General features: G+C 47.3%; 4 protein-coding genes across 4 annotated transcripts; 2 read left to right on the forward strand and 2 right to left on the reverse strand.

The window, feature by feature from the left end:
• Positions 1–10,357: 10,357 nt before the first annotated feature.
• On the forward strand, positions 10,358–13,373 carry ACRALDRAFT_1071974 (uncharacterized protein; the record flags this gene model as incomplete). Its single annotated transcript, XM_071017918.1, has 11 exons — positions 10,358–10,361; positions 10,556–10,566; positions 10,639–10,650; positions 10,822–10,849; positions 10,928–11,014; positions 11,243–11,263; positions 11,438–11,464; positions 11,597–11,683; positions 11,792–11,820; positions 12,317–12,628; positions 12,768–13,373. The coding sequence occupies 11 exons, from the start codon at positions 10,358–10,360 to the stop codon at positions 13,371–13,373; spliced, it is 1,224 nt and encodes a 407-aa protein (XP_070872603.1).
• Positions 13,374–13,399: 26 nt separating this feature from the next.
• On the forward strand, positions 13,400–14,174 carry ACRALDRAFT_212370 (uncharacterized protein; the record flags this gene model as incomplete). The annotated part of the gene is made up of 6 exons (XM_071023864.1): positions 13,400–13,434; positions 13,552–13,567; positions 13,624–13,659; positions 13,703–13,798; positions 13,846–13,899; positions 13,953–14,174. 6 exons carry the CDS (start codon positions 13,400–13,402, stop codon positions 14,172–14,174), a joined length of 459 nt encoding a protein of 152 aa, XP_070872604.1.
• A 713-nt stretch (positions 14,175–14,887) lies between these two features.
• ACRALDRAFT_2043949 (uncharacterized protein) lies at positions 14,888–16,122 on the reverse strand (the record flags this gene model as incomplete). The annotated part of the gene is made up of 4 exons (XM_071021387.1): positions 14,888–14,983; positions 15,064–15,363; positions 15,447–15,848; positions 15,943–16,122. The coding sequence occupies 4 exons, from the start codon at positions 16,120–16,122 to the stop codon at positions 14,888–14,890; spliced, it is 978 nt and encodes a 325-aa protein (XP_070872605.1).
• Positions 16,123–20,107: 3,985 nt separating this feature from the next.
• Positions 20,108–24,453, reverse strand: ACRALDRAFT_1077434 (uncharacterized protein). The gene is made up of 4 exons (XM_071018640.1): positions 23,851–24,453; positions 22,630–23,643; positions 21,529–22,559; positions 20,108–21,453 (listed from the first exon to the last, which is right to left on the reverse strand). Exons 1-4 carry the CDS (start codon positions 24,265–24,267, stop codon positions 20,334–20,336), a joined length of 3,582 nt encoding a protein of 1,193 aa, XP_070872606.1. The 5' UTR covers positions 24,268–24,453; the 3' UTR covers positions 20,108–20,333.
• Positions 24,454–25,718: the final 1,265 nt, after the last annotated feature.

The raw sequence follows: 25,718 nt of genomic DNA on the forward strand, positions 1-25,718 counted from the left end.
TCTAGTTATTACCCGATATATAGTCTTAAAGTATAGGCTTACTTGTAAGGGTGCCCTGATATATAACCCCGACGTTTTTATTAAGGCTATTATCGATATAAGGGCCACCTTTAATACTATCTTTATAGACACCGTAAAACGCTTCGGATTAGAATATCGTATTAGCTAAACCGAGATCCGAATTAAGGGTGTTAATAACCGGGAGGGGTAACCGTATACTGGATACCTTAAGGAGCGTTTATAGGTTAGCGAGCAGAGTGGTGTTTTTAACTTCTAAGTTCTCCCCGGTTTAGGGCCTAATATACTACTTAGTATACCGTGGATCTAGGAGACTAGAGCGTCCTTTTCTTTCCGGGATAATTAGATCGATACCGACTTTACGCTTAGTAACGCCCGTATCCTTATGCCTATCGCTTATCGTGAGTGGATTAAGGAGATACTAAGGAACTAGAGCTAGCCGAACTATAAGGCTAATAAAAGGCGTCGGATCGATAAGGATCGGTCTAATTAGGCTAATTATTATTAGCTCTAGGATAACGACCCTACCTATTAGCCTAGGGCCGCTACCTCGCTATCCGTTAAGGAAAAGGCTAACTATTACCCTTTAAACGTTCTAGAGGAGGGCGATAAGATTTAATACACGATTAGGGACGCCGACGCAGCGTCTTTAGTGGCCTTCGTATTCTCTAAGGAGATTAAGCCACTTTTACTAAGGGTATACGTGGCCTTAAGGGCGATACCACGGAATTAGGGCTAAGGGTATAGGAAATACGATAAGGAAGCCCGATAATACTATAAACACCGTTTTCTTCCTTTACTACTATATTTTTCTATAAATCCTTATTATAGTTACCCTAATTAGCCTAATTTATACTAAATTACTTATACTAATTTTAAGTCGGAAGCGTGGAAGTCTTACTAATCGTTAGCGTTATCGGCTCTAAGGGCTAACGACGCGCGTATTACTAGCGCCGCTATAGTAGCTATAAAAAAGCTATAGACCGTAAAAAAGAAAAAGCACTAGGACCTAATCGAAGAGGTATACCACGGGCCTAATCAGGCTATCTATACTATATATAAGCCGAAAGCCTTTAAGATTTACCCTATTAACGACGCGCCGTCCGATAGTTCCGTCCCTAAAGGCGACCCCCTCTAGAAGCAGAAGATCTTAGCGGAAATCCCCGAGGATATATAGGAATAGGAAAACGACTATTTTATTAGCCTGATCACCCTAAAGTTCTCTAAGATTACCCCTCGCTTAAGACTTACGGAAAAGCGACTTAAAGATATCTTAGACTCTACCGGCTATCTACTGCCTATAGAAAAGGAGCTCTTAATAAAGACCCTCCTAAACCGCGAAGCTACCCTTACGTGGGAGTAGCAGGAATACGGGAGGCTTGACCCTAGAGTCGCCCCGCCGTAGAAGATTAAGGTGGTTCCGTATAAGGTATAGTAGGCGAAAGGGATCCCTATCCCGAGAGCCCTAGAGTCTATTATCGTTAAGATAATTAAGGATAGGAAGGATAAGGGGGTTATTAAGGAAAGCCACGCGGCCTACCGTAACCCCTGGTTCCTTATAAAGAAGAAAGACGGTAATATACGCCTTATTAACTCTGCTACTAAGATTAACGCTATTACCCTACGCGATACCTTTATCCCGCCTAGGGCCGATAAGTTTTCCGAGGACTTCGGTATATATAAGATAGTTTCCCTTCTAGATTTCTTCTCTGGCTATAACTAGGTTACCCTCGATAAGGAATTAAGGGACTTAATAACCTTCGCTACGGTTTTAGGACTTTTTAGGATATATACCCTTCCGTAAAGGGCGACTAACTTAGTGGCCTAATTTATATATACTATAACCCGTATCCTATACGACCTTATTCCCTAGTGCTATCGACCCTTTATTAATAATATCGCGGTTAAAGGGCCGACTATTATTTATAATAATACCCTGATTAGGCCTAGAATTCGCCGCTATATGGCCGAGTATATTAGTAATATCGATAGAGTCCTTCTTAATATAGAGCTTACTAAAGGCACTATAGCTAGCGCTAAAAGCTAATAGTATTAGAAAGCGGCTATTATCGTGGGCTATATGTATAGAACCGATAGTCGTTCCCCTAAGTAGGCTAAGGTGGCTAAGTTAACTAAATAGCAGAAGTGCCGGACTATTTCCGAAGTCCGTTCTTTTCTTAGTCTCGCTACCTTTTACCGTATCTGGATTTACCGCTTCGCTATTATCGCGGGGCTATTAATAGACCTGCTAAAAAAGACTTCCGTCTTCCTATAGAGCGAGCCTTAGCAGTACGCTATAGATACTCTTAAGGTTACCCTGACCTTTATACTAGTTCTGATTATTATTAAGTACGGTAAAGGGGCTGGTATTATCTACGTGATCGTTGATATATATATTAAGGGCTAGGGCGGGATCTTAGGCTAGTATATTAACGGGAAGAGAGCTATTACCCGGTACGAAAGCGGTAGATAGAACCCGGTAAAGAAGGTCTACGATACCGGTAAGCTAGAGCTAAGGGGAGTATTAAAGGTGCTTCGCTAACTTCGTAACTATCTTTATAGAGTCCGCTTTATACTAAAAACAGATACTTAAGCCTTAGTATCCTAGCTTAGTGGTTCTACCACGGACCTACCTAGCGTATTTATTACTTAGTGGATTACCTAGATCCGACTCTTCGACTTTAAGGTTAAGTATATTAAAGGGACTAAGAATACTACGGCTAACGGATTTTCGAGGATACCTGCCACTCCGTCTAATTAAGCTAATAACGCTACGGAGGGAGATATTAACGACTTTATTAACGGCCGAATCTTCCTTATAGATACGGATAAGAGGTTTAATAACCCTACCCTAGCCGAAGACGTTTTAGACCTAGACGTTACCTAGAGCTAGTTCTCTTAATAAGTGGCCTTATATTTAATAAGCCTACGGATACCCTCTAGAATAGACCCTTATAACGCCCGCCGCGTCTAAGATCGGTTAACCCGTGTTTTTATAAAGGACGGTCTGCTATAGATAAGAGTTACTAAGAAAGATTCGACTCCTAAAAGGTGGATTAACGATAAAAAGACTTAGGTTACCCTAATTAGGAGGGCCCACGATGAGTCAGGCTATTATATAAGGGACGGGATATACTAAAAGCTCGCCCCCTTATATACTTAGGACGGGATCTATAAGTAGACTAAGGAGGTTATCGAAGTATACGCCGAGTATTAGAGCCGTTAAGGTAAAGTATATAAGGATCCCCTAATCGCTACTTAACTGCCTTAATAAGCCCTCCCCTTTATATAGGTAAGTCTTAATATCTAATATCTTAACGGGTACTATTTAGTAGAAGCTTAATATATATTCACGGGATAAGTCAAAGCCCGTTTACTATAAAAGAATATATCGCGAGCCGTCGCGATATTCTTATAGGAAGATATTATCTACCGGCACGGGCTATACTAGTATATTATCGTGGACGGAGGTCCTAAGAATAAGGGTAGTATAATTAAGCTAAATCGGGCGTACCTAATAAAGCGGAAGGTTATCTTTACCTATTACCCCCGCGCTAATAGTCTAAATAAGGTAAGATATAAGCCTATCGCCTATACGCTAGCTATCTAGCAGAAGATTTACCGCGGTATATTATATAAGATCCTGCCTATAGTCCTTTTCGCGGACCGCACGACTATCCGAGTATCTACCGGGAGGACCCCCTTTTACCTCCTTTATAGCTATAAGGCTATCACGCCTATAAAGACGACCTGCCTTACTTAGAGAGTGCTTAACTAGGGCCGCGTTAAGACCCCTAAGGAAGAGATATTACTACGCCTAAGGGCCTTCGCCTAGTTAGAAGCCGACCGGAGGACTATTACCGATATAGTTAATAAGTAATAGCAGTAAAAGACGGACTCTATTAACCGTTTAAGAGTCAGGACCCTGCGTAAGTAAAGACTCCGAGTCGGCGACCTTATCCTCGTGCACGATACTAAGCTAGCTATCGATATAAGCCGCGATAAGAAGCTAGACTACCGCTAAAATAGCTTATTTTATATTATATCGTCTAATCAGGATAATAAGACCTTTAGGTTATCGACTTTATTAGGGGAAGAGCTCCAGGGCGTTACTTTTGCCGCTAACCGCCTTAAGAAATTCATCCAGGACAAAGACGGATACTAGGAACCGGAGGACTAGATAATACTAGAAAGGGATTACGCTAAAGAACTAATAATTACGTACCCTGCCCGCGGCGTCCCTATTAATAAAAAGCTAGTTAAAGCACCCCTCCTCCTAAGTAAATCCACTAATAAAGATACTAGGGCTAAGGATAATAAGCGTTAAGATAACGCTAGTTCCCCTAATTAGACCGTTAACGCACTCTTATAACGGTTAGCGAGACTTCGGGATATACTAGGCAAGTATTATAAGAGGTTAGAAGCGGAGCTCCGGAAAGCGACGTAGTTAGAAAGAGTCGAAGTCTATATCCCTAAAGATCCTAACTTTAACCTAAGTAAGTATAAGGACTATACAGGAACCTTATACTTTATTCCTTACTATTACTTCTTACCTAGTTAACCTAATCGTGGTAATACTATACTTAATAGGAGTCTTACGTATAGTATTAGGGCCGAGGATATATAAGGCACCGCTATCTGCTTATTATCGAAAACTAACTACTACCCCCCTAAAATAAAAACACCACTTTTAGGACTCCTTAACTCGCTCTTTTTCCTATTTCTCTCCTGTTTACCCTTTATTACCCTAATTACCCTATTCCACGCCTTTCCACTTATTATTTTATTTATTAGTTCCTTTTATTTATATTTTACTATTACTATTTTCTATTTATACGCACTAACTAAGTGGATACCGTAAAGATATATCTACTAAATATATTTATTATTTATCTATCTTTCCTTTACCCGTTTACGCCCCGCACCGAAATAAAATATCCTAATTATACTAAGGTTACCCTAATTATAGTAATTACTACCCGAATCACCTATCTATATCTTACTCCGGCTTACTTTTATAGTTACTATTACTAGGGCCGTACACTTCCGACTTATACCGCTAAACCTAAGCCCTAGAGATAAAGGGAATATAATACTACTCCACCGTCTTTTCTTGATCCCTTTTTATCGGGTTATTCTGAATAGTATAACAGAACTTCTCGAGATCGTCCTTATATTTATACGCTAATATAGGGACCTATGCTATTATATAGTCCCACGGTTTAAGACCCCTTCCTTTATAAACGTCGCGTATCTACTAAGCACTTTCACGGTATAGAGTAATAGTACTTACTATAAAGACGCCGTATCGAGGCGATAGCCGTGGACGTATCTTATCGTCGTATACGGACTATAGCAGCACTAGTAAGTCTTTAGTATACGGATTAGCGTGACTAATACCTGTATAGTCACTATCTAGCTATAAGACCTCCTAATTAGACTAATAGAACTGCTTTTAGAGCTTATTATCACGATACGTGTAAGCTATCTTATAAAAATAGTAGTTAGCGTAGTCCGGAAATCGATCATTACGTTAAAGCGATACGTACTCGAAGAAAGGATAAGTGATCTTATTATTAACCCGATCACTTATAGCCGACCACCGTTCCTTATAGCACTAGCATAGCACCTTATTAATAACCCCGAACCCCTAGATAATTAGAGCTCTAACCGTATAAGCCCGGGTCACCGTCTTTATAATATACTCCCTTTATAGACTAGCAAGGTCCTTAGCCACGAATATATAGCGGCGAAATAAAGACGAACTATTACTAGACCTTACCTTCTTAAATAGCTCCTATTCCACGTCTTTATTAGTAAGATTTAGTAGGCTATCCTATACCCGGCCTATAATAGTAGCCTTAGAGTCGCCCTGGATAACCTAGCCCACGAAGTCTAGCTCGATATACGATACACTACCTTTATTAGCCACTTCGTACTAAATAAAATACGAGTTTGCCTGTATCTATAATATTAGCTTACCCTAATTAGGGTAACACGATAAGAAGCGTAAAGAGAACTCACTATTATATCTTAGACCGTTATAAAAACATTATACTTATTAACCGCACCTACGATAAGTCGTGTCTTAGACCAGAAACACGGTATAGGACGAACTAACTCTTAACGAGCCACGGCTTTCTTACGCTTATAAGAGCTAAGGTTATTAAGCCCCGTGATCAGAGCTTTGGTAGATATATCGATAATCTTATTGCTGTTATTAAAGAGAAGCTTATAGGAAACACGATATCGAATCGTACGATGATATAAAGACGCAGAGCCCGAAAGATACGCCTCTGGCCGGCAGCCCTCCGCCTTATATCCCTCGACGATAGGTGACGTGGCCTAGCGGTTTATAGTTTTAGTGACTTAAGGAGGCGTAGTTAAATAAATAGCCTATTTTAAGTTACTAAAAAAGATCAGGCTTTAAGCGTGATTTATAATTACCTTCCTTACGTTGCTTTATTATATAGTCGCGACTATAGGTATAATAAAAAAGGTACTATCTAATCTTTTCGTCTAATTAGATCGGTTACACGATAAGCCGACTTCCGTATTTAGATCCCACGCCTAATTCACTAAGTTACCTTTATCCAAAAACCATAAATAATATTAGGATTGCCCTTTCTTTAATAATTATAACCCTATTTAACTAATAGCTGTAATAGGAACTCCGGTTAAAGCCAGTCTCGTAAAGGAGGCACTGCCTAGAAACATTAGACGTTAATAAAGGATATATATCCCCTATTACTAGCTCTAGTTAACCCGTTTTCCCTCTTTTCTTCTCTTTTCCTATATCGTTAAGTTTATTTCTAACTTACCCCCTATCTATTTCTCCGCTATTTATTACCCCCGCTACCCTTATATATTTTTCCTATATTCCCCCGCCTATATATTACCGTGATTAGGCTAATAGAGGTATTAAGAATATCTATATCCCTTACTAACTACTAGGAGCCGGCTCCCGCCGGTCCTATCCTTACCGCTAATATCGTTCCCGCTACCCGCGTTACTATTAATAAGACCACGCGCCCCTATTATATTAATAACCCTAATATTAGCTAATAGGTGTTTCCTATATAAGGCCTGCCGTATCGTTTATTTAATATCCCCGATAATACCGCCCCCTTTATAGGTTTTCCCTAATAGCCTAAGGATAATATACGTATAGTCTAACGCCTCCTTAAGAATGCCGTGGATAGCGAGCTTAACGCTATTACGGTTAATATAATACTGCCTTATATTCCTATAGTGAGTATATTCGCCGAGAGACCACGGGATACTTATCCGGTAATATAGTCGTCTTTTAGGATATATTATAACCTAATAAATAAGAGATAGTTAGAGCGGGGCAGTCTAGAAGATATAATACGCGCTATATTTAAGCGTAGATAAGGGGACACCTATCCTATAGCCTGGATTAGTATTATACCTTACTAGGAGCTAAATAGCCGCGCGGTAGTCTACTCTCCTTAGCCGCTTAAAGAAATTAACCGTATTAAGAGAAGTCGCTTTATCCCTATTATTTATTATTTTAAGAATCACTTTATTAGTCTAATTAGAGATTAAGAGATATAGTGTATATATAGGTATAATAGTATTTAGAATACTAGTAATACTAAGGACCGCCTTTTACGGTTATTTAAGTACGCTATAGGTTAGCTACGTAGTATTAATATACCTAATAAGGCCGTCTCTAGTCTTACTCGCCGTTTCTATATTATTCCCGGTCCCTATTAGACGGATAATTACTTATACGGCCTCTTCGTTATCGAGTAGATACGAGCTGTTATCCAGGAGGGCTACTTATTCCCTTAAAGCTCGAAGATTTACTGGTTTGTATAAGGACGCTGCTACTTAAATAACGGTGCAGCTTACGCTTATTATATTAAAGAAGAATAGCTATCCTGTGTTAGAGTAATTCTCGGTTTCGGCTATTAGAAGATACTAGTAGTCCCGGTGGTCCCTTAGTCCCCTTTACCGCCTCCTCCTAAGAGTATAGGTTTTACCCCTATTAATAAACCTGTTATTAAATCTAAGCCTACTACCCTTAGTTCCTCTAATTAGGTTAAGAAGAAGACTTAGGCGCTAATTAGGAGCACGCCTAAGAAAGATACTAGTATCCCGGTGCGTCCTAAGACACCTAAGGCTATCTCTAAAAAGCCCTCGGCACTAAGCACGCCTAAGAAGATCGCTAAGGTCACGAAGAGTCCTAAAAAGACTCCTAAGTCCTCTAAATCTTCTAAGTTTACTAGTATTAACCTAAATAGCTACGAGATTATTTAGATATCGCTAAAAAAGGTCTTAGTATAGCCTAGGAAGATTAATATCTAAGGTAAATAGGTTAAGGATATAGAGGAGCAGGATAAGGGCGTCGAGATATCTTATAGTTATCTATTCTATAGACTATATAATCCTCGCCCTACGGACCCTTATATTAGTCCGATTAGACCTAGCTTATTCTCTTAAGATAATTAGGTTTATTTATATAATAGTGTTTACCGGGCGATACTTCACGATACTACCGTTAATAATTCCTTATATATACCGCCTTTACGCGTAATTCCCTAGGAAGGATAGTTACGGTATAACGCTAGGATTAAGTAGGATAAGGATATAGTTACGGCCACTATAAAGCGAGTATATACTAAGAAAAAGGATTATATAGTCGGTAGACGGACTCTCCGTAAGCGTAAATAAGTTTTAGGATAGTTTTACTAGATTATACTTAGCTTAATCAGGGTAACCTAATTATATTTAGAGTTATTATAGCTATAAGGATATAAGTAAGATAACTAGGGCCGATTATAGAGGGGTGGATCGGAGACCTAGTGCTATATCGTTAGGACGTCACGTAACGTTATAAGACGCGCGCTTTTTTATTTATCTTATACATTATATATACGTGGCGACGCCACCCAGACACAGAGGATGCTTATCATCCTACACAATCATCATCCTTTTAACCCTAAGTTTTGCCACGTTTATTATATTCACTTCGTTTAAGCTACGTTACCCTGATTAGAGCAGCATATACCTCCAGGAACTTCTTTTAAAGGTCTCCTTATTATATATATTGTTTTGGTTATATACACTTCGTGGTCTTAAGCACTCCTATTATCGAAGACTTATCCGAGATCATACTGCCTAAGCCGTTCTGCATAGTGACGGCTTCGCCTTTCTTCACTATTATTAATAGTTCCGGGTTCTTTTACCACTATTCGATATAGTCTTAATAGGTCCAGAATACTATATTAATACGGCGGCTCTTATAGTTAAAACCCTAGCGGATATAGTATTCGCCTAACTCTCCGGCCTTAATCTTTTCGAGGAAATACTATATCGAGGTTAGAGGCCTGTATTTATCGCGCCGTAACTACCCTTAATAATTTCGGATATCCTGCTAGCTAAGGATAAGGCCGCTAGGCAGATTCTTCCTAAGCTTTTACTATATTTACCTAGTAATCTCCGGGGCTATTAGCTTTCCTATTCCCGATAATTGCTTAACTATTGTCCTAATCAGAGATACGCCGACCGTATATTAGGAATCGAGTCTTATAGTCGCCGACGCGGCGATTCTATTAACGGTAAGGGGTGGGTGGTTATAGGCGTTCTTATCCGCGATAATAAAGGTCTATCCGTCCCTAGACTATACTATCTCGGCCCCCTAAGGGTATCCGATTTTAGTTATTTTAGTACGTCTAAACTACGTAATTAATACTTTTATAGGGCCGCCGCGGTTATAAGCAAGGGTTATATAAAAAACATCACCGCCTACGCGTTTTCTAGAGCGTAATTTAATAACTCTAAATCCGAATTAGCGGTAATAGGCCTTCACGGTATTAAGCAGCTCTTCGTGGGTGGCTATAATAAGGGCTATCGCCGGCTTCGGATAGCTATAGGATATCGTGAATTTTAGGGGACTTAGTGCTAATATAAATACACTTAGAATAAGCTATAAATTAACACTTTATTACACGAGGTATAAGTTACTATAAATTTATATTATCTTTTGCCTGTCTTAAAGTACCGGTACGCAACATTTAGAGCCAAGATTTCGGTTATACACGCGGTCGCTTTACCTTCCTAATTAGGGTTAAGTGGATAATAAATAGTGAACCGGGGGCGTATAAATACCGGTACTCGGTTACTTAGACGCTAAACGCAATCCAAAGCCGCTAACTGGACTCTGCTCTACCTAACCGGGAGGGAGGGGGTCCTGGACAGTCAATTCTTATACTGACTATTATGGATATAAGGGGGTAGCTGGTTATTATGTAGCTAGAAAGTCGATATTATAAGCAGCGTGTTTACTATTATAGGTTAAAATTATATCAAAATGGTTAGGTATATTAGCATAGTGATTCTAAGCAGTAAAGTCCATAGTAACCAGCGAAAAACAGTATCTATAACAGGTACCCTATTATATACCATAGGATATCTTATTAATTATCTAAGGCCCACGAAATAACTAACTAGTATATAATACACTAACTGTTTCTATTAGAATAATAAAGCTAATAGTATATTACCGCTGATAGTGAACAAGTATATATACTTATTATTAAGGTATATCTTCTACGAAAATAGCAGGAGAAGTATATACTTTTAAAGTACTAGTACTTTATCCCGGTAGGTCCTTCTATAATAGGTAACGAAGCTATTATTAGGAGGCAGGAGCAGCAGTATACGCGTACATACTTCGTAGATCCTTTTCTATCTATCTTCTTTCTTTTCTATAGATCTATTTATAGTTAGGTCTTCTTCCTTTTCCATAATAACTACAGTAGACCTCTTCCATAGCAGCAGGACCTCTTCCACGATAATAGAGGTAAGCAGAGTCCTATTCACAGAGTCCTATCCAGAGTCCTATCAAGCTAACCTCTTCCATAGCAGACCTCTTCCATAGCAGCAGGACCTCTTCCACAGCAGCAGGACCTCTTCCACAGCAGCAGGACCTCTTCCATAGCAGCAGACCTCTTCCACGATAATAAAGGTAAGCAGAGTCCTATCCACAGAGTCCTATCCAGAGTCCTATTAAGCTAACCTCTTCCACAGCAGCAGGACCTCTTCCATAGCAGCAGGACCTCTTCCATAGCAGCAGGACCTCTTCCATAGCAGCAGGACCTCTTCCATAGCAGCAGGACCTCTTCCACAGCAGCAGGACCTCTTCTATAGCAGCAGGACCTCTTCCATAGCAGCAGGACCTCTTCCATAGCAGCAGACCTCTTCCACGATAATAAAGGTAAGCAGAGTCCTATCCACAGAGTCCCATCCAGAGTCCCATCAAGCTAACCTCTTCCATAGCAGACCTCTTCCATAGCAGACCTCTTCCATAGCAGACCTCTTCCATAGCAGACCTCTTCCATAGCAGACCTCTTCCATAGCAGACCTCTTCCATAGCAGACCTCTTCCATAGCAGCAGACCTCTTCCACGATAATAGAGGTAAGCAGAGTCCCATCCACAGAGTCCCATCCACAGAGTCCTATCCACAGAGTCCCATCCACAGAGTCCTATCCACAGAGTCCCATCCACAGAGTCCTATCCAGAGTCCCATCAAGCTAACCTCTTCCATAGCAGCAGGACCTCTTCCACAGCAGCAGGACCTCTTCCACAGCAGCAGGACCTCTTCCACAGCAGCAGACCTCTTCCAAAATAACAAAGGTAAGCAGAGTCCTATCAAACAGTCCTATTAAATAGTCCTATTAAGCTAGCCTCTTTAATAGCAGGACCTTAGTTAGTATAAGGGTATTAATCGTGGGCGTATTTCAGGACTTCTTAAGGAAGGAGGCGAAGAAATAGTGTGTTTATACTAGTATATAACTTAGTACTTTAGAAGAATATTCCAATATTAGATTTCTAGGGCAAAAAGGAGGGGTATAACATAGATATAAAGTGACTATATATATACCGAAATATCTGGATGCATACCCCCGATATATAACCTCTTTTTCCTGTTATTATAATACGGCAGATATCCTAAACCGTTACGACTCTAATATTAAGGCAAGATAGACTATCAGGTTATAATACACTGTCTAGGCGTAGATCCACTAACCAGTCCTTTATACTAGTACCCTCTAGTCACTATCTGGCCGTCTCCATACTAACTACAGTAATATAAGCAAGAGAGTGACATAGAAGGGACCCGAAACAGTAAGCAGCCTGGACACCCTAGATCCTGGTTATAATAGTCTTAATATATTGAAGTACGTAACCTGACCAGGCTAGTCATTCTACAGTTAGCCTAGGGGTTATACTGTCCAGGACCCCCCTCCTCCCGGTTAGGTAGTGTAGGTAACGACTTACCCCGCAAATCTCGGCCCGTCTATTGTCTCCCAATCTGAGACATCGTCATCGGCTGGATTCATCTTCATCAACTACTTCGACTTCGTACACAACGACGCAGACTTACATTATTCAACTCGCATCTTCCCATCCCACTCGTCCGCCATTCCTGCCCGTGCCCTAGGGTTAGAGAGGGCTTCTACAACGCCAATGGCCAATAACGCATCCACCTCGCAGCTTCAATCCCAGCAGCTAGTACCCCTCCCCCGCGTCGCGATACAGTTCTGCACGCAGTGCAAGTGGATGCTCAGAGCCGCCTACGTACGTTCATCCCCGATATAATTTCTCCTACCACTCCCAACCTCATCTCCTTCATCTCGCCGACCTATCCCACCACCAAACTATCACTACTAGCCCACCGCCCCCCAATGGTCGGCCGCTGACCTCGACAATTTCCCAGTTCGCCCAAGAACTCCTCTCCACCTTCTCGACCTCCATAGGCGAAGTCGCCCTCATCCCCGCCACAGGAGGCGTCTTCACCGTCACCATCACCACAGCCCCTCCCGTTCCCGAGACGTCTCCATCCGCATCCGACCCTTCTTCCACATTACCGTCCTCTCCCCCTCCGCCGACGACCACCGCCATCCTCTGGGACCGCAAGACAGAAGGAGGGTTCCCCGAGACGAAAGAACTCAAGCGCCGAGTCCGCGACGTCATCCAGCCCGGCCGCGACCTGGGCCACGTGGACCGCCACCACGCCGCCGCCCCCAAGCCACCATCCCAACCACAGCCACAGCAACCGACTCCTCCACAACACACCACCACGGGCATGTCTCCCTCCTCGACTGGCGAGAACAAGGGAGGCTCCGAAAACCCGCCCCCGTCCTCCGCTGGGGGACCACCCGCCGCGTCAAGCAGGCTGAGCGAGGACGCGAAAGCTAGCATCGCAGCCGCGAGGGCGAATAAAGGCCAGAGCGACGTGAGCCACGTCGATGGATCGGCACTAAAGGCCGAGTTGGGCCTGGGGGACCGAGGCACAAGGGATACCTGTGAAGATTGTACATAATATTAGGAGGGCCTGACCGGTGAAATATGTGTCTGCCGTTTGCATTGTTGTACATGACTCGGTGAAAACAAACGACGTCGTCGCATATACAACCCTCTCTCTATATCTTATATTCCTCCTCCCAACGGTCCTCGGCTACTACCACCTCACCTTCTACTGCTCTCGTGACACCACGTAGAAGACAACCGGGAAAGGTTCCTTGCTAGAAAACTTTTATTTCGCATTCCTCGTAGCAATCATGACCTCCAAGGCCACATTATTTCGCTTAGAGTACAAGTACATCATGGTTCATGCCTCTCGCCACACGTAGACCTGGAGCCCATTGACAGTCGCGCCTCTCCATCCCCATCCTTTTTCGAGTACAGGGAGAAACAACTGCAAACTGGAAAGAACCAGAAATGGAAAGGCTGAGAGGTCTCGACTCAGTGAACGGGAATAAAGAACGAAGGGAGAATGAAGCACACAATGAAAGAAGTGCCGACTCGGTGTAAATAACGATGAGTGGGACCGAAGCAAGTTAAACAGAGTGGAAAAGGAGAAGAAAAAGAAACGAAAAAGAGAAAAAGAAACATCCACCAGACAGCTCATGGACGTCAGGTTAGCCCAACGCTGATCGTACAACGGTCGCCAGAAAGAGAGGAACAATCTCCGAAAACCAATCCTCGTAGTACCGAATATGCCACGCCCACCCACAGCAACAATAGGCCCAATACTTCATATCGTACAAAGTCCCGGTTATCTGAAGCGACGGGCTGGAGGAAAGAACCCGACCGTCGGCAGCGCAACGCCATGCAGAGCTGACGCCCTCAACCATGCGTAGGCAGGAACTGTCAAGTTGATTGTAGTCCTTGTAACGCAACCTAACATCAGAGAGTCCTAGCTTGGGCGGGGAGGCCTCCGGAACAAGGAACTGGTCTTAGGACGATTTGTTACTCCGTTGGATGGTTCTGCAAAACGCGGTCATGTGGACCACGGCGTTTTCGGGAGTTTCTTGTGGCCGTAGACGAATACGGAGGGACGGGCCTTGAGAATTCTCCCACGCCGTGAAACAACTGTTTAGTCACTTAGCTGTGCTCTCCTTGCGCAGCCCTGTTCACGAGGCAGGCAGACAGAGGGCGAATGCGACGTGTGGGACACATCAACCACGCTTTGGACGACCATTTGAAAAATTCCAGAGTGTTTTTTTGGGGGGTTTTTATCTTCAGCTACCAGAGACAGCCGCAATAGAGTAATCAAGTCTGTGCGCAATGGTAATCGTATCGGGTGAGTTCGGTAATACTCGGACAAGGCGGGGAGAGGATAGAAGCTCGGTAGACCGGGGTCGGAGAGATGTCGCTCCGAGTCGGGCAAGAGGCGGTGCGAGGTGCGGATTGGAACGGAGAGGCGGTGAGTGCGTGGTCAATCCAAGTCGACAAGAGGCTGATCGGGAGTCAGGGCCGTCGTGGCGGGCGATGCTGACGATTAACGACGACCGAACCTAGACAAGACAAAACACAATTCGTATAAACTCTTTTCTACTTGGACGTCGACTTTCCAGGAGACGCGGGTCGAGACCCTCCCCTGGCACCCCCCATAACGTACTTTTGTTTCTTCTCAGCAGGCTTGAGAATCTGGAGGAGAAAGAGTGGTCAGCTGCCAGTTTATTTTCCTAAAGAATCAAATGGCGAATGGGGGGACCCTGGCGACTAACCTGGAACGAGCAGAGGAGGCTCTCATCTACGCTCATCATAGCTCCCGCATTGTCGAATTCTCCGCAGTAGTTGGGCGCGCTGAATAACGTAACCAGTTGACGTTTCGAGAAGAACTCGTATCCGTCTTCGACGACCTGGTGGGCGCGGCAAATCAGGTCCATGTCGTGCTTCTGTAGGAAGCGAGAAACGACATCCGGCCCAAAGGTGAACGAGACGCCACGATCATTCTCGCTCCATCCCGTAATGTCCTTGTCGGGGTCGGACCAAAGGAGGTCGCAGAGGAGACCACAGTCGGGGATCTTGGAGAAGCAAGCACGAGTTAGCCCAGGCAATTCGTTACGACAAAGGTGCAGGGTAATTCTTTCAAAAGGAACAAACGTACGTCAGTAGGACGCATGACGCGACGGATCTGCTCCATCGAGTTCAGATCCGGACTCAGACCGCCGTGCATGGTGAAAATCTTCTCGTCGATGATAGCGGCGATGGGTAGGCAGTTGAAGCAGTCGGTGAATGTCTTCCAGAGCTTGATATTGTATCGGCGCTTGCACTCGTCGTAGAAACCATAGATGCGGTTGATGGAGGCGCACTCGTGGTTACCGCGAAGAATGAAAAAGTTCTCGGGGTACTTGATTTTATACGCCAGCAAAAGGCAGATGGTCTCGAGCGACTGCTTGCCTCGATCCACGTAATCGCCAAGGAATAGGTAATTCGCCTCCGGGGGGAAGCCGCCGTACTCGAAGAGCCTCAGCAGATCGTAGTACTGACCATGAATATCACCGCAAATCTGTACGATGAGCAAAAGCGTTAGTCCATCCGGGAGACGGAAGATGATGGAAAGAAAGAGACGGTATCAAATATATAAACGACAAAATGCTTACCTTGATAGGAGCCTCCAACTCGAGCAGGATAGGCTGGGAGATGAAGATCTCACGAGCCTTGGTGCACAGATACCGGATCTCGGATTCGAGGAGCTGCACCTGCTTACCGGGCCGACTTCCGCGAACCTCGAGGAGGCGGTCGATCACGTTGTCGAGATCGATCTCATGTTGGTCTGCCATCTTCAATCCTCACCAGCCAAGGTATGGCCGCGGAAACGGTGTAGATATTTGTTGGATTGCGCGTGACAGCACAGTCGGAAAAGTGACAAAGTCTGGGAATACAAACGGACCCGTCGTCTAGAAATGCTAGAAGTGATGCACTTGCCAGGCTATTCCTGGGGAAATAAGGTTAGTGATGATTATGGTGAAGAAACTGGGGAATTCCGAGTTGGTATTTTTTCCCCCAGAGGCGAATAACGAATAATGTGAAACAAGCATATCGGACGAGACTGGGCCCCACGGAGAGCAAAGAAGAGGCAACGTCGTCATCAGGGAATCGAAGGGGAAGGAGTATGATGGAAGATGTCGGGAAAAGGCAAAACACCAAAATAAAGGACAAGCCGTACCTTTGCTTGACCAAGTGATCTCAACACTATTCACAGCGATAAGGCTGTGGCGGGAAATCGCGGCGCCGGAGATGACGAACCCAGGTCGATGAGGGTTTCGATGTCCTGATGGCGTCTAATTAAGACTCGAATAAAAGTCGAAACGGAAAATTGTCTCGTCCCTGTCGGGATCGGTTCGCCGTTGTGATTTACCTTCTTGTGAAGAAGAGGTAGTCTTGAGTCGAAGAACGAGGCTGGACAAGAGCGACCAGCTGCCTCAAGGTCAACAACAATGAGCGACAGACGATGGGATTCGATAAAGTCTCGTCGTCTTCAGAATCTATTGTGTAATATTATAGATCGATATCGACCGGATCGCAAGGATAAGAGGTCGTCGTCGTCGAAATCGTCGGGGGATGTTTGGTACGAGGAAGGTGATGGGAGGGGGGAAAAGGAAAAAAAGAAGCGCGACAGATGTGGAGCTGGGTTTTTTTTGGGGGTCTTTTTTTCCTCTCTTTTTTTTTTCTTTTTTTTTTGTTCTTAATAAAGGGGGGTACAGACCAGGATGGCTTCGCGTTTGTCAAGCTCTTAGCTTCGGGTCTCTCGGGACGAAAGGCGTGGCAGGAACACGATGGGTTTTTCCGCTATTGTTGTTTTTTCACGCCGTAGTAAAATGATGGCGTGTGCTGCAGGAAAATAAAAGAAAAAAAGGCACGGTGCGGCGAATAGCGTACGAATCGCCGATACAATGCACGAATGCAAGGAGATATATGCCGTCAAGAGTAAGTTATGAATGGGGTGGAAGTTTGCGGGTACTATCGTCTTCTTTCACCGAAGTGCGGCGTGGAAGAGTAGAAGAGGGTTTTCTGCTGTTCGCTGATGTTTCTGTCACCAGGGAACAATTAGAAAGCGGGAATTGGAAGTGGGAGAAGTAGATGTACGAAGTACAGTGTGTAATGACCCTGTTAGGGGGGGGAACGACTGGGAGTATGCGCCAGGGACAAGGGTTGGGGCCTAAGAGAGGGAGACGCTAACAAGTGGTTGGTCGAGACCATTTCTCTGGCTCTTTTCTACGAATACACGCACTAGCTTGGAAAGGAATCGGTGACTTCTTACCTACGTGTACCTGTTTCCTCAACTAGGCACGATGTATCCGTCTGACGATTTGCTTTCTCGAGTATTTTACACAAAGAACGTGAGGGATCGGTACCTACTTAATGACAGAAACGAAACCTATCTAGGTACTGATACAAACTTGCCTTACCTACCTACCCTACACCTATCTGAGGCAAGCAGCTTCTACACTATACCGGCAAGTCCTTCCCTTACCAGACAAATTGGCGATTCTTAGTGCCTACAACTACCTAACTACGACTACGAAGTACCTACTTCGCGGCGCTGCCTGCATATTGGTATTTCTCTTCGGGCAGGTTGTACGCAGTGGATAGCATGCAACCTACTCCGTACAGGCAGTAACACTGCCGGGCGTTCTGTCTGTAAGAATGTACGTTATATTCGTATGCAGTGGCGGCTTGCAAGGTGGAATAGTGGCTTACCTCGACCATCCGCTAAAAGTGGGCGACATGCTCCAGATGTCAGTTAAGGTATTCCATGACTACCTATCCTGGGCAGGTAATACTCGATACGACTTATTACCTCGGTACCTACACTGGTGGGAGAAGCATCAACTCGACGAGCTATTCCTTGCGTCTCCTGTTGTTAGCCAAACCGTGGTCTACAACTAAGCTTCTTCTCGAAGACGGGACTTCTTCTTGATGTGTGTAATGAACCTCAGGTGTTGTTGATTCAATGACTAGCAAATGTCCCATCCCCGCTGTCGATCTATCGGTAGGATGTAATTATTATTAATCCTGCATACAATATTCAACGCTTCCCAACGAAATGTATGTCTTCGGCAGCCTGAATCGCCACTCTTTGACCGTCAGTCGCCGCCTTTCCCTGGGTCTCCTGACTGGGAATAAAAACCCGACCATGCTCGGTTCGAGACCGTCAGATAGACCGGCTAGGTATCTGCATGCAACGGCAGGCCCAACTGCAACGCTCGATACGAGCGCTTCTTTTACCTATCTCTTATATCCACAGACCCTGCCTGTCCCCTCCCCCCTCCTCGGGCCGCGTAATCAGCCCCGCGAGCTCCGCTGTCATTGAGCGAACTTGGGTGATTACGAAATAGGCATCTCATCTCTCGTCGGTCTACGGAGAGGCAAGACTCGAAGCCCCACGTAAAATAGCTCGTTCTCCAGGTTCTGCAAGTTGCCGCCGCCGAACCTCTTCTCTCCACCCATATAGCCCCGTGCAACCCTCTACTACATAATAAATGTAAACCCGACAGAGCACCCAGAGGTCGAAGTCTCGGTGGACCACCCATTGTCTCCTAGCTAACCGGCCATTTGATCACGGGGAGATAAGCTTCATACCGTTCTTGCACAGTCCAAATGAGGCCTTTGTCGGTCCCTACATTTGGCGGCTATCTGGGCACATCGGCTCATTCCCTTGCCTCTGATCGCTAGCCGTTCCGATTGCATCGTTCGCTGAATACGTACACTTATCGTGGTGCCACTGCCACCAGAGCCCCGCTCTTCCCCATACAGTACGTACCTATTCGTACATCGGCTTGGCCAATGTCATATGAGTCACGTGCCACGGACATCGTCGACGACTTGGACATGGGCTGGACATACAACGTACATATATCAACTTGAACGGGCGTCTTGTAGAAACCTTTGTATAAGTGAGACGACAGACACGGGATTCATTGGCTGTGAACCAGTTTATGGGAAAACCCGTCAACTCATCCAGTGGGCGACTCGGTGATTCGTAGATGCTCGAGTCGCCTATAAGTCCTCATGGGTCATCCAAGTTCTACGTGCAAACTCGATGCTTGTGTAAAATGGCAAATGACAGGATCTACCGAGGTAGAAGCTGGACATAATCCTTTGGCTAAATAGTACTCGCTGAACGGTGAACCAAGGGCCGACGTGCGGTCGCTCCTCAAAGGTATCGAGGAGGTTAACAAAACCGTAAAGACAACTACCGGACTGTATCAACCACTGTTCCTCATGTCAGCGCAGTCGGTCTGGGTACAGAAGAGAACCGGGAGAAACGGAAGCATATGGAAGCCTATACAACCCACCTCATCCCACCTCATCCACCTCGTTCCGCCCATTCCAAGCCCGTCAGTCGAGCCCATGCCCGTCAAAACGCCCATGTCCTCCGCCTTTCCCGCAAAGAAGAGAAGTGGGCTGCACAGGACTGCCGAAATACCAGCACGGGGAGACGTAAATAGGCACGAAACGGCCCCCGGGGTTGAATTGGAGAGCTAAGAAACATCAGGTTCGAAATACTTCGACAGACAATGTTTACACCGCGTGGAAACGGAACGAATGCCAACCAGGGACAGTAGAAACGGGAACAAAAACACCCAAAACTCATGAAACGCCTTTCTTTCCTCCTGACCAGACAAAAAGTTGCGCTTCAGGAAAAAGCAGACAGACCTTCACGTTAAGAGCGCAGGGAAACAACACCGACAAGCTCTGAAAGATACCCGCACCCATCACCCTATTCCGACAAGTCAACCCATGTAGAAGGAGAGATGGGCAAAAGAATAAAGAATAGAAAAGAAGAAAGAAGAAAAAAGACACCGAAAGGAATAAAAAAGTGAGCCGTCACCTAATAAGAGTCGACACCGGGCCTGAAATACGCAACACAATAAACCATTCCCCCTTCCACTGGAGACACAAGACGAAGGGAAAGGAGTAAAAAAAGCCCCACGCCAAACGGATTGTAAAAGTACAGAAAAAATGCCACAACACTTCTCATTATTCCTCACCTCCGCCGTGCAGAAGACCTGGTCCTCCTACGAAGCCTGCTGCCACCCAGACTGGCCGCCGTCTTGGCCTTGCTGACAATAGTATCGGCTATGACCTCGCCGGCCGCGCCCCCGTTGGGCGAAGCGGTAATGGTGCTGTCATCCACGTCGAACGCCAGGCCCTCCAGCTCGCGGTCGTCCATGTCCGAGAGCTCCTCGCTGAGGCTCCGGATGGCCTCGCGCCCGGGCCACTGATCTGCCAGGATGGTCGTGCCGCGCAGCTGGAAGTCCTTGAGGTGCCATGAAATCCCGCCTTCCGACAGCGGATCGGCCGGGCGGTTGCCGAGACCGCCTACGGATTGGGGGGGCGTCGGAGGCGTCGGCTGGGCAGGCGGTGAGACGGCCTGGTAGCCGTTCGTCGCGGGTGGCGTGTTGGACAAGGCCGGTACGCCGTTGGGTATGGAGCCCGAATCGGACTTCTCGGCCGCCTTATCGTTATCCTCGAGCTCTGCGACCGGCGAGCTGGAGGATTGCGCCTCCAATGTTTGTTCCGCGGGTTTGTTCGGATTGGACGTCGCGACTTCGATATTGTCTTGGTCCACTTCTCCATCGGCATCGACGTCCATCGCATCGGGGTCTTTGGCCGCTCCTTTTCCCGATGGCTCTGGCTCTGCTTGGCCACTTGCGACGGTGATTTCCCCGCCCGCGGGAGGAGCATCCACCATGGCCACTTCTCGGCAGGCTTCCACCGAGTCCTCGCCGACTCCGACGGTAATGGAAGGCTGGCGGAATTCGAGGCTGGCTTCCAGCATACCCTCGAGTTCCTTGATAAGCGGATCCAGCGGTTTGGAGTTGATTTCCGTTTCCGTGCGCAGGGCCGCCTCGAGCTGCGGCTGGACGGCCTTCAGAATGCGCTTCCCGAGAGTCTTCCGTTGTCGCGGATCCTCATACGATAATTTTCCAATTGTCGTGATGGCTTCGTCATCCGCCGAGTCGCCTTTTTTGATCTCCGTGTTGATGCCGACGTTGATGACTTCACAGAGATCATGCACGAAGGCCAAGGTCGTTGTGTAGAATCGTTCCTCCAATTTGGACTGCAGTTTGACAAGCCCATCGTAGAAGACGTTCTTATCCAACCTGCTCGAAATGGTTAGTTTCTGCACTACCCAAAGAAAGGAGAAACAAAAAGAAGACAGGCTACGGCCCACGTACCCGAAGGCCTTTTGTACCACGGGGCCAAAGAGCCTTGCCACGGGAAAGTAGCAAGTATCGACAAGCTCCCTCTCGAGTTCGGCAGACTCGAGTTTGTGCTGTTCCCGCTCCACCACCTTCTCCGACAGGACTCGTAGCTGTTCTAAATCTCGGATGAGCGCCTGGGCGAACTCGAGCCTCCTGGTCAGCCGGGGCTTCCCGGGAGGCCCCATGGACGCAAAATTCCGCCGCGTGAGCTCCATGGACGAGAAGGTCTCCATCTGCAGCTGAAGGCGCTTCAACAAAGTGGCGCCGCGCCGCGCTTCCCGTTTCAGCGTCCAGTACCGACACGCCTCGCTGACAAAGTCCTTTCGTTTCCTCAAGGTGAACCGCGCTATGGACGCCTCGACAACGTCGAACACGGCTTGGGGAATGACCGGCGCCCCGGATGGAAGTTTCCAAATGGGTTTGCTAGGTTGGCCTTTCCTCTTGTCGCCCAAGAGCGACGAGAGCCTGGCGCCCGTCATCTGGCTTTCGTCTGGCGGGTGCTCGGTCAGGGCGTGTCGGTGGGTAGCAGCAAGCGCATGGGCAGACGCTTGGCTATCGGCCCAGATGCGACCCCTCATGGTCTTCTTGTAAAACTTTTGGGCATCCTGGGTAGCCTGGGCGACGCCGTTCTCCTCGGTGTAGTCCGCGGGGCAATGCTTGTCGCAGTACGCCTTGAGGACCATGCTGTTATCAAGAACCGCGAGGGAGCCTTGGCTATTCTTCATTTTCAAGAACAGCCGGGAGCGGCGGGCGCAGGTGACATGGAAGGCCTGGTAGCAAGACTTGTTCCCGCATTGGATGCAGGCACCCATCTTCTGATTGCAGATGTAGCAGGTCAGCTTCCAGCGTGTCTTGGGGACTTTGTCCACGTCCATGACGGGCTCCATGAAGGTGTGGTTCCCCAATGAAATCTCGGGGATCCACATTGCGCAGAGCAGATGCGCCCATTTGGACGAATTGGTCTGTTTGAAGGCACCGTCGGTGTTCGGGCAGAAAATGCAAGTCTGGATTCGCGGATTGAATTAGCAAACGTCAGCTTTGAACAGTTCGGCTCGCACGAGTAGGCCAACGTACCGGAACGCCACGCCCAATAAGCTGGCACCTCCTGCAGAGCCACTGCCCCTCGGGGATGAAAGGGACGCCGTAACATTCTTGATGAACGGCCAGGTCACAGCCGTCACAGAAGACAATGGCATTCGTGTTTTCGCAGTCGCCGTCATCGCAAACGGCGCACTTGGAATCGTGTTCCTCTCCTACCAGCGGCTCACCGTTGACGGCGGCCGCAGAGCTCGACCTGGGCCGATGGGTCTGGGGAGGTTTGGGGTTCGGCTTAGGTATCCGTTTCTCCAACGCATGCCATTCTTTCTCGATTTTGGTGATGGTGATCTCAAAGATCTCACGCGTGATGGGCTCCAGGTCGTTCTTCTTGCGCTCCACGTTGTAGGCCTGGAGCCACATGTCATCTTGCTCGTCCATGTCGTATTCCACACGCCCCAGCGGGGCGGACGTCGTGGGGGCAGGCGCATTCTCGCCGTCTCCCCTGAGGGCCAGCGCCATATCAGACTCGTCCTCCAGATTGGAGTCTTCCGCCTTGATTAGCCTGTGCTCTGGCTGGATGAAGTGGTCGGTCTCCTGGTACCCAATGTTCATCATGGACTTGTCGACGTATCGAGCTTGTCCAAAGCTCTTCCTCTCAAATTGAGCGACGCGATCGGATCGACGGTACGAAGGAGCTTTCAGATCGAGCTTTTCCTTGGCTGTCTGGTTTCGAATCGGCAGAACCTGCGGCACCTTTGGTGTAGCTGCGATGGCAGAAATTTCTCGATTGGCCAGCTGCGAAGCGGTTTCCCGTATCGGCCGCGACGAGCGACGCTTCTGCGGGGTTTCCGGCTGGCCTGGTTCGGCATCAGGCGCGTGGTTGGGAGTATTGCCTGTGGATGACGGATTGACTTCCCCCAGGGGAGTGCTAGAGCCCGGATCGGCAGCCAAAGGTACGGCAGGGGTTGCGGGGGGCGGTTTCGTAAGACCGTCGACGTCCTCCGAGCGAAACATCATGAAAGTCGCATCAATGTCCAGGTTAGGGTGAAACTCCTCCCATCCGCGTTCTTCTCGGGGCTTGTATCCTTCGTTCTGAGCAACCGCCGCGGCGGCAGCTGCCGCCGTACTGTATTGTATCTCGCCGGGATCCGCCGCGGAGCGGATACGAGCGCTCTTCTCTCTTGGTGGGACGACTGTGGCCGGGACGCGGGGCTGTCTCGGCCGTCTTATGGTGCGTGGCGCGGTGTTGGGGGTTACGGAACCGTCTTCCTCGATAAACCTGCCACCGCCTCCGGCACCGCCTGGTATGTATCTTCTTCGCTTTGGGGGAGGTTCGGACTGAGCGGCCGCGGCAAAGGCGAAGGAGGCATTGGGAGTGACGGCGTCGTTCGCCGGCTGTGGAGGGCCCGTAGCGGTGGTAGGGGTTACGCCATCTTTATCACGACTATAACGGGTATGAACCATCGCGTTCGGCGTCGCGATGCGCTCTCTGCTTGGTCGGCCGGTGCTGGTAGCTGTTGCGTTGACATCGTTGGCCGCGGCGAGGCGTGCGGCCACGACCGAGGCTGGTGGCCTTCCGCGCTTCCGGCCGGTCGGCTGTCTCGTCGGAGTCTTGGGCTTCGGGGACATCTCCTGGTTTCCCAAATCGTCTTGTTTCCCCGTCTTTCGAGGCATCGTAGGAACAGTTTTCTCGGATCACCGCGCTGGGGGTAGGCTGTCGCGGAGACTGGTGGTGCGGCCGACGAAGGTGAGGGGCATTGGTCAAGGTGCGCCGGAAGGGCAGTCGCCCAGCACACAGCTGACCCTGTATTCGAAGCTCGATATCCCGCAAGCACTAAAGAAGAACTGGGAAGCTCTTGGAGGACAGAACAGTGTTGTCGATGTAATCAACTCTTGAAGAGAGGTGGTGCGAAAAACAGATAACGCGTGAAGTTGGAAAGCACGGACCCACTTGCCCCCCTTACGAAGTAAGTACGAAGTACGCCGTACAAGGAAGGGGCTGTCTGATGAGTCAGCTTGGCCTATCAGCCACTTTCAATGTGGAGAAGCTCCCCTCTTGGCTGCCAACCTTAATTCTCGCTTACATCGCTGCTTCTCTATCGGCGCAGGGCCCTGCAAAGTACAAAGTACCGGTACCTAATTGCGTATTTTAGTCCTACGGCAAGCTGATAAGCTACTCCACAGGGGTTTTGCCGACCAAGACACCATCATCTTCGTCGACTCGAAGAGGGCGACTGATAGGGTTGATGTGACGACTTCCTCTTCGCTATCCATGCGCTTGATGCATTCCAATCGGACGTAGCTCGAGCGTGAAGCTGCAATACCTACATGCTTTATGCGCAGGAAAGATCCTATGATCATTGCGACACTGGCTCGTGGAATCGATGTAAGAATATTCAGCACATTATCAACAACCTCCCTTCGATCAATTCAGACGTGTTGAAAAATGCCTACAGTACGTGCAGATATATATGCTTATCGATAAACACCTTCATTGAGGCACTTTGGTCAATACGCGACTGGTAAAACATTCCAACGGGCTTCGACGCCAGAGCGACTAAACCGGAGCGGAGCTTCACTACGGAGGACGGATGCTAAGGATATCCGTAGTTGAGGCCAGCCGCTTCCTCGAGACATAATAACTTCTTCCGGGGCAGATATAAACCGGGAGCCCACAACAACTCGAGCTGATAGGTAGGTAGTTGGCGACAACATAAGGCGAGTGGAGAAGGGACCTTAATATAGACCGACCAAGACTTGAGGCTTGGGCCGCGAATAAACCCCACGAACTCGGCCGATACCAGGAACGGTCCGCTTCTTACATGGAAGTTGGCCTCCGTACCGCCTTTGATACGTCCATCCAATCTCTACCTCTAGTGCGTGCTCCGAGTCGCCCTTTCGTCGGGAATTTCTTCACACAACGTAACCCATTTCGGACTAACCATCCCTCAACGGTCCCTTCGTCTTGCCGGTCGTCCAACCACCATCTCTGGCCAGGGCGAATTTCCGTGTCCGAGATCTGACGTATGTCCGGCCCTCCCGAGCCAGATAGGGACCAATCACACAGTGAACGCATTGAAAGCTCCGTCATACTTCTTTCATTTTGAACCCGCGCGAACCGTCCC

This window comes from Sodiomyces alcalophilus, assembly GCF_042370955.1.
Source record: "Sodiomyces alcalophilus JCM 7366 unplaced genomic scaffold ACRALscaffold_7, whole genome shotgun sequence".
Lineage (NCBI taxonomy): Eukaryota > Fungi > Ascomycota > Sordariomycetes > Glomerellales > Plectosphaerellaceae > Sodiomyces > Sodiomyces alcalophilus.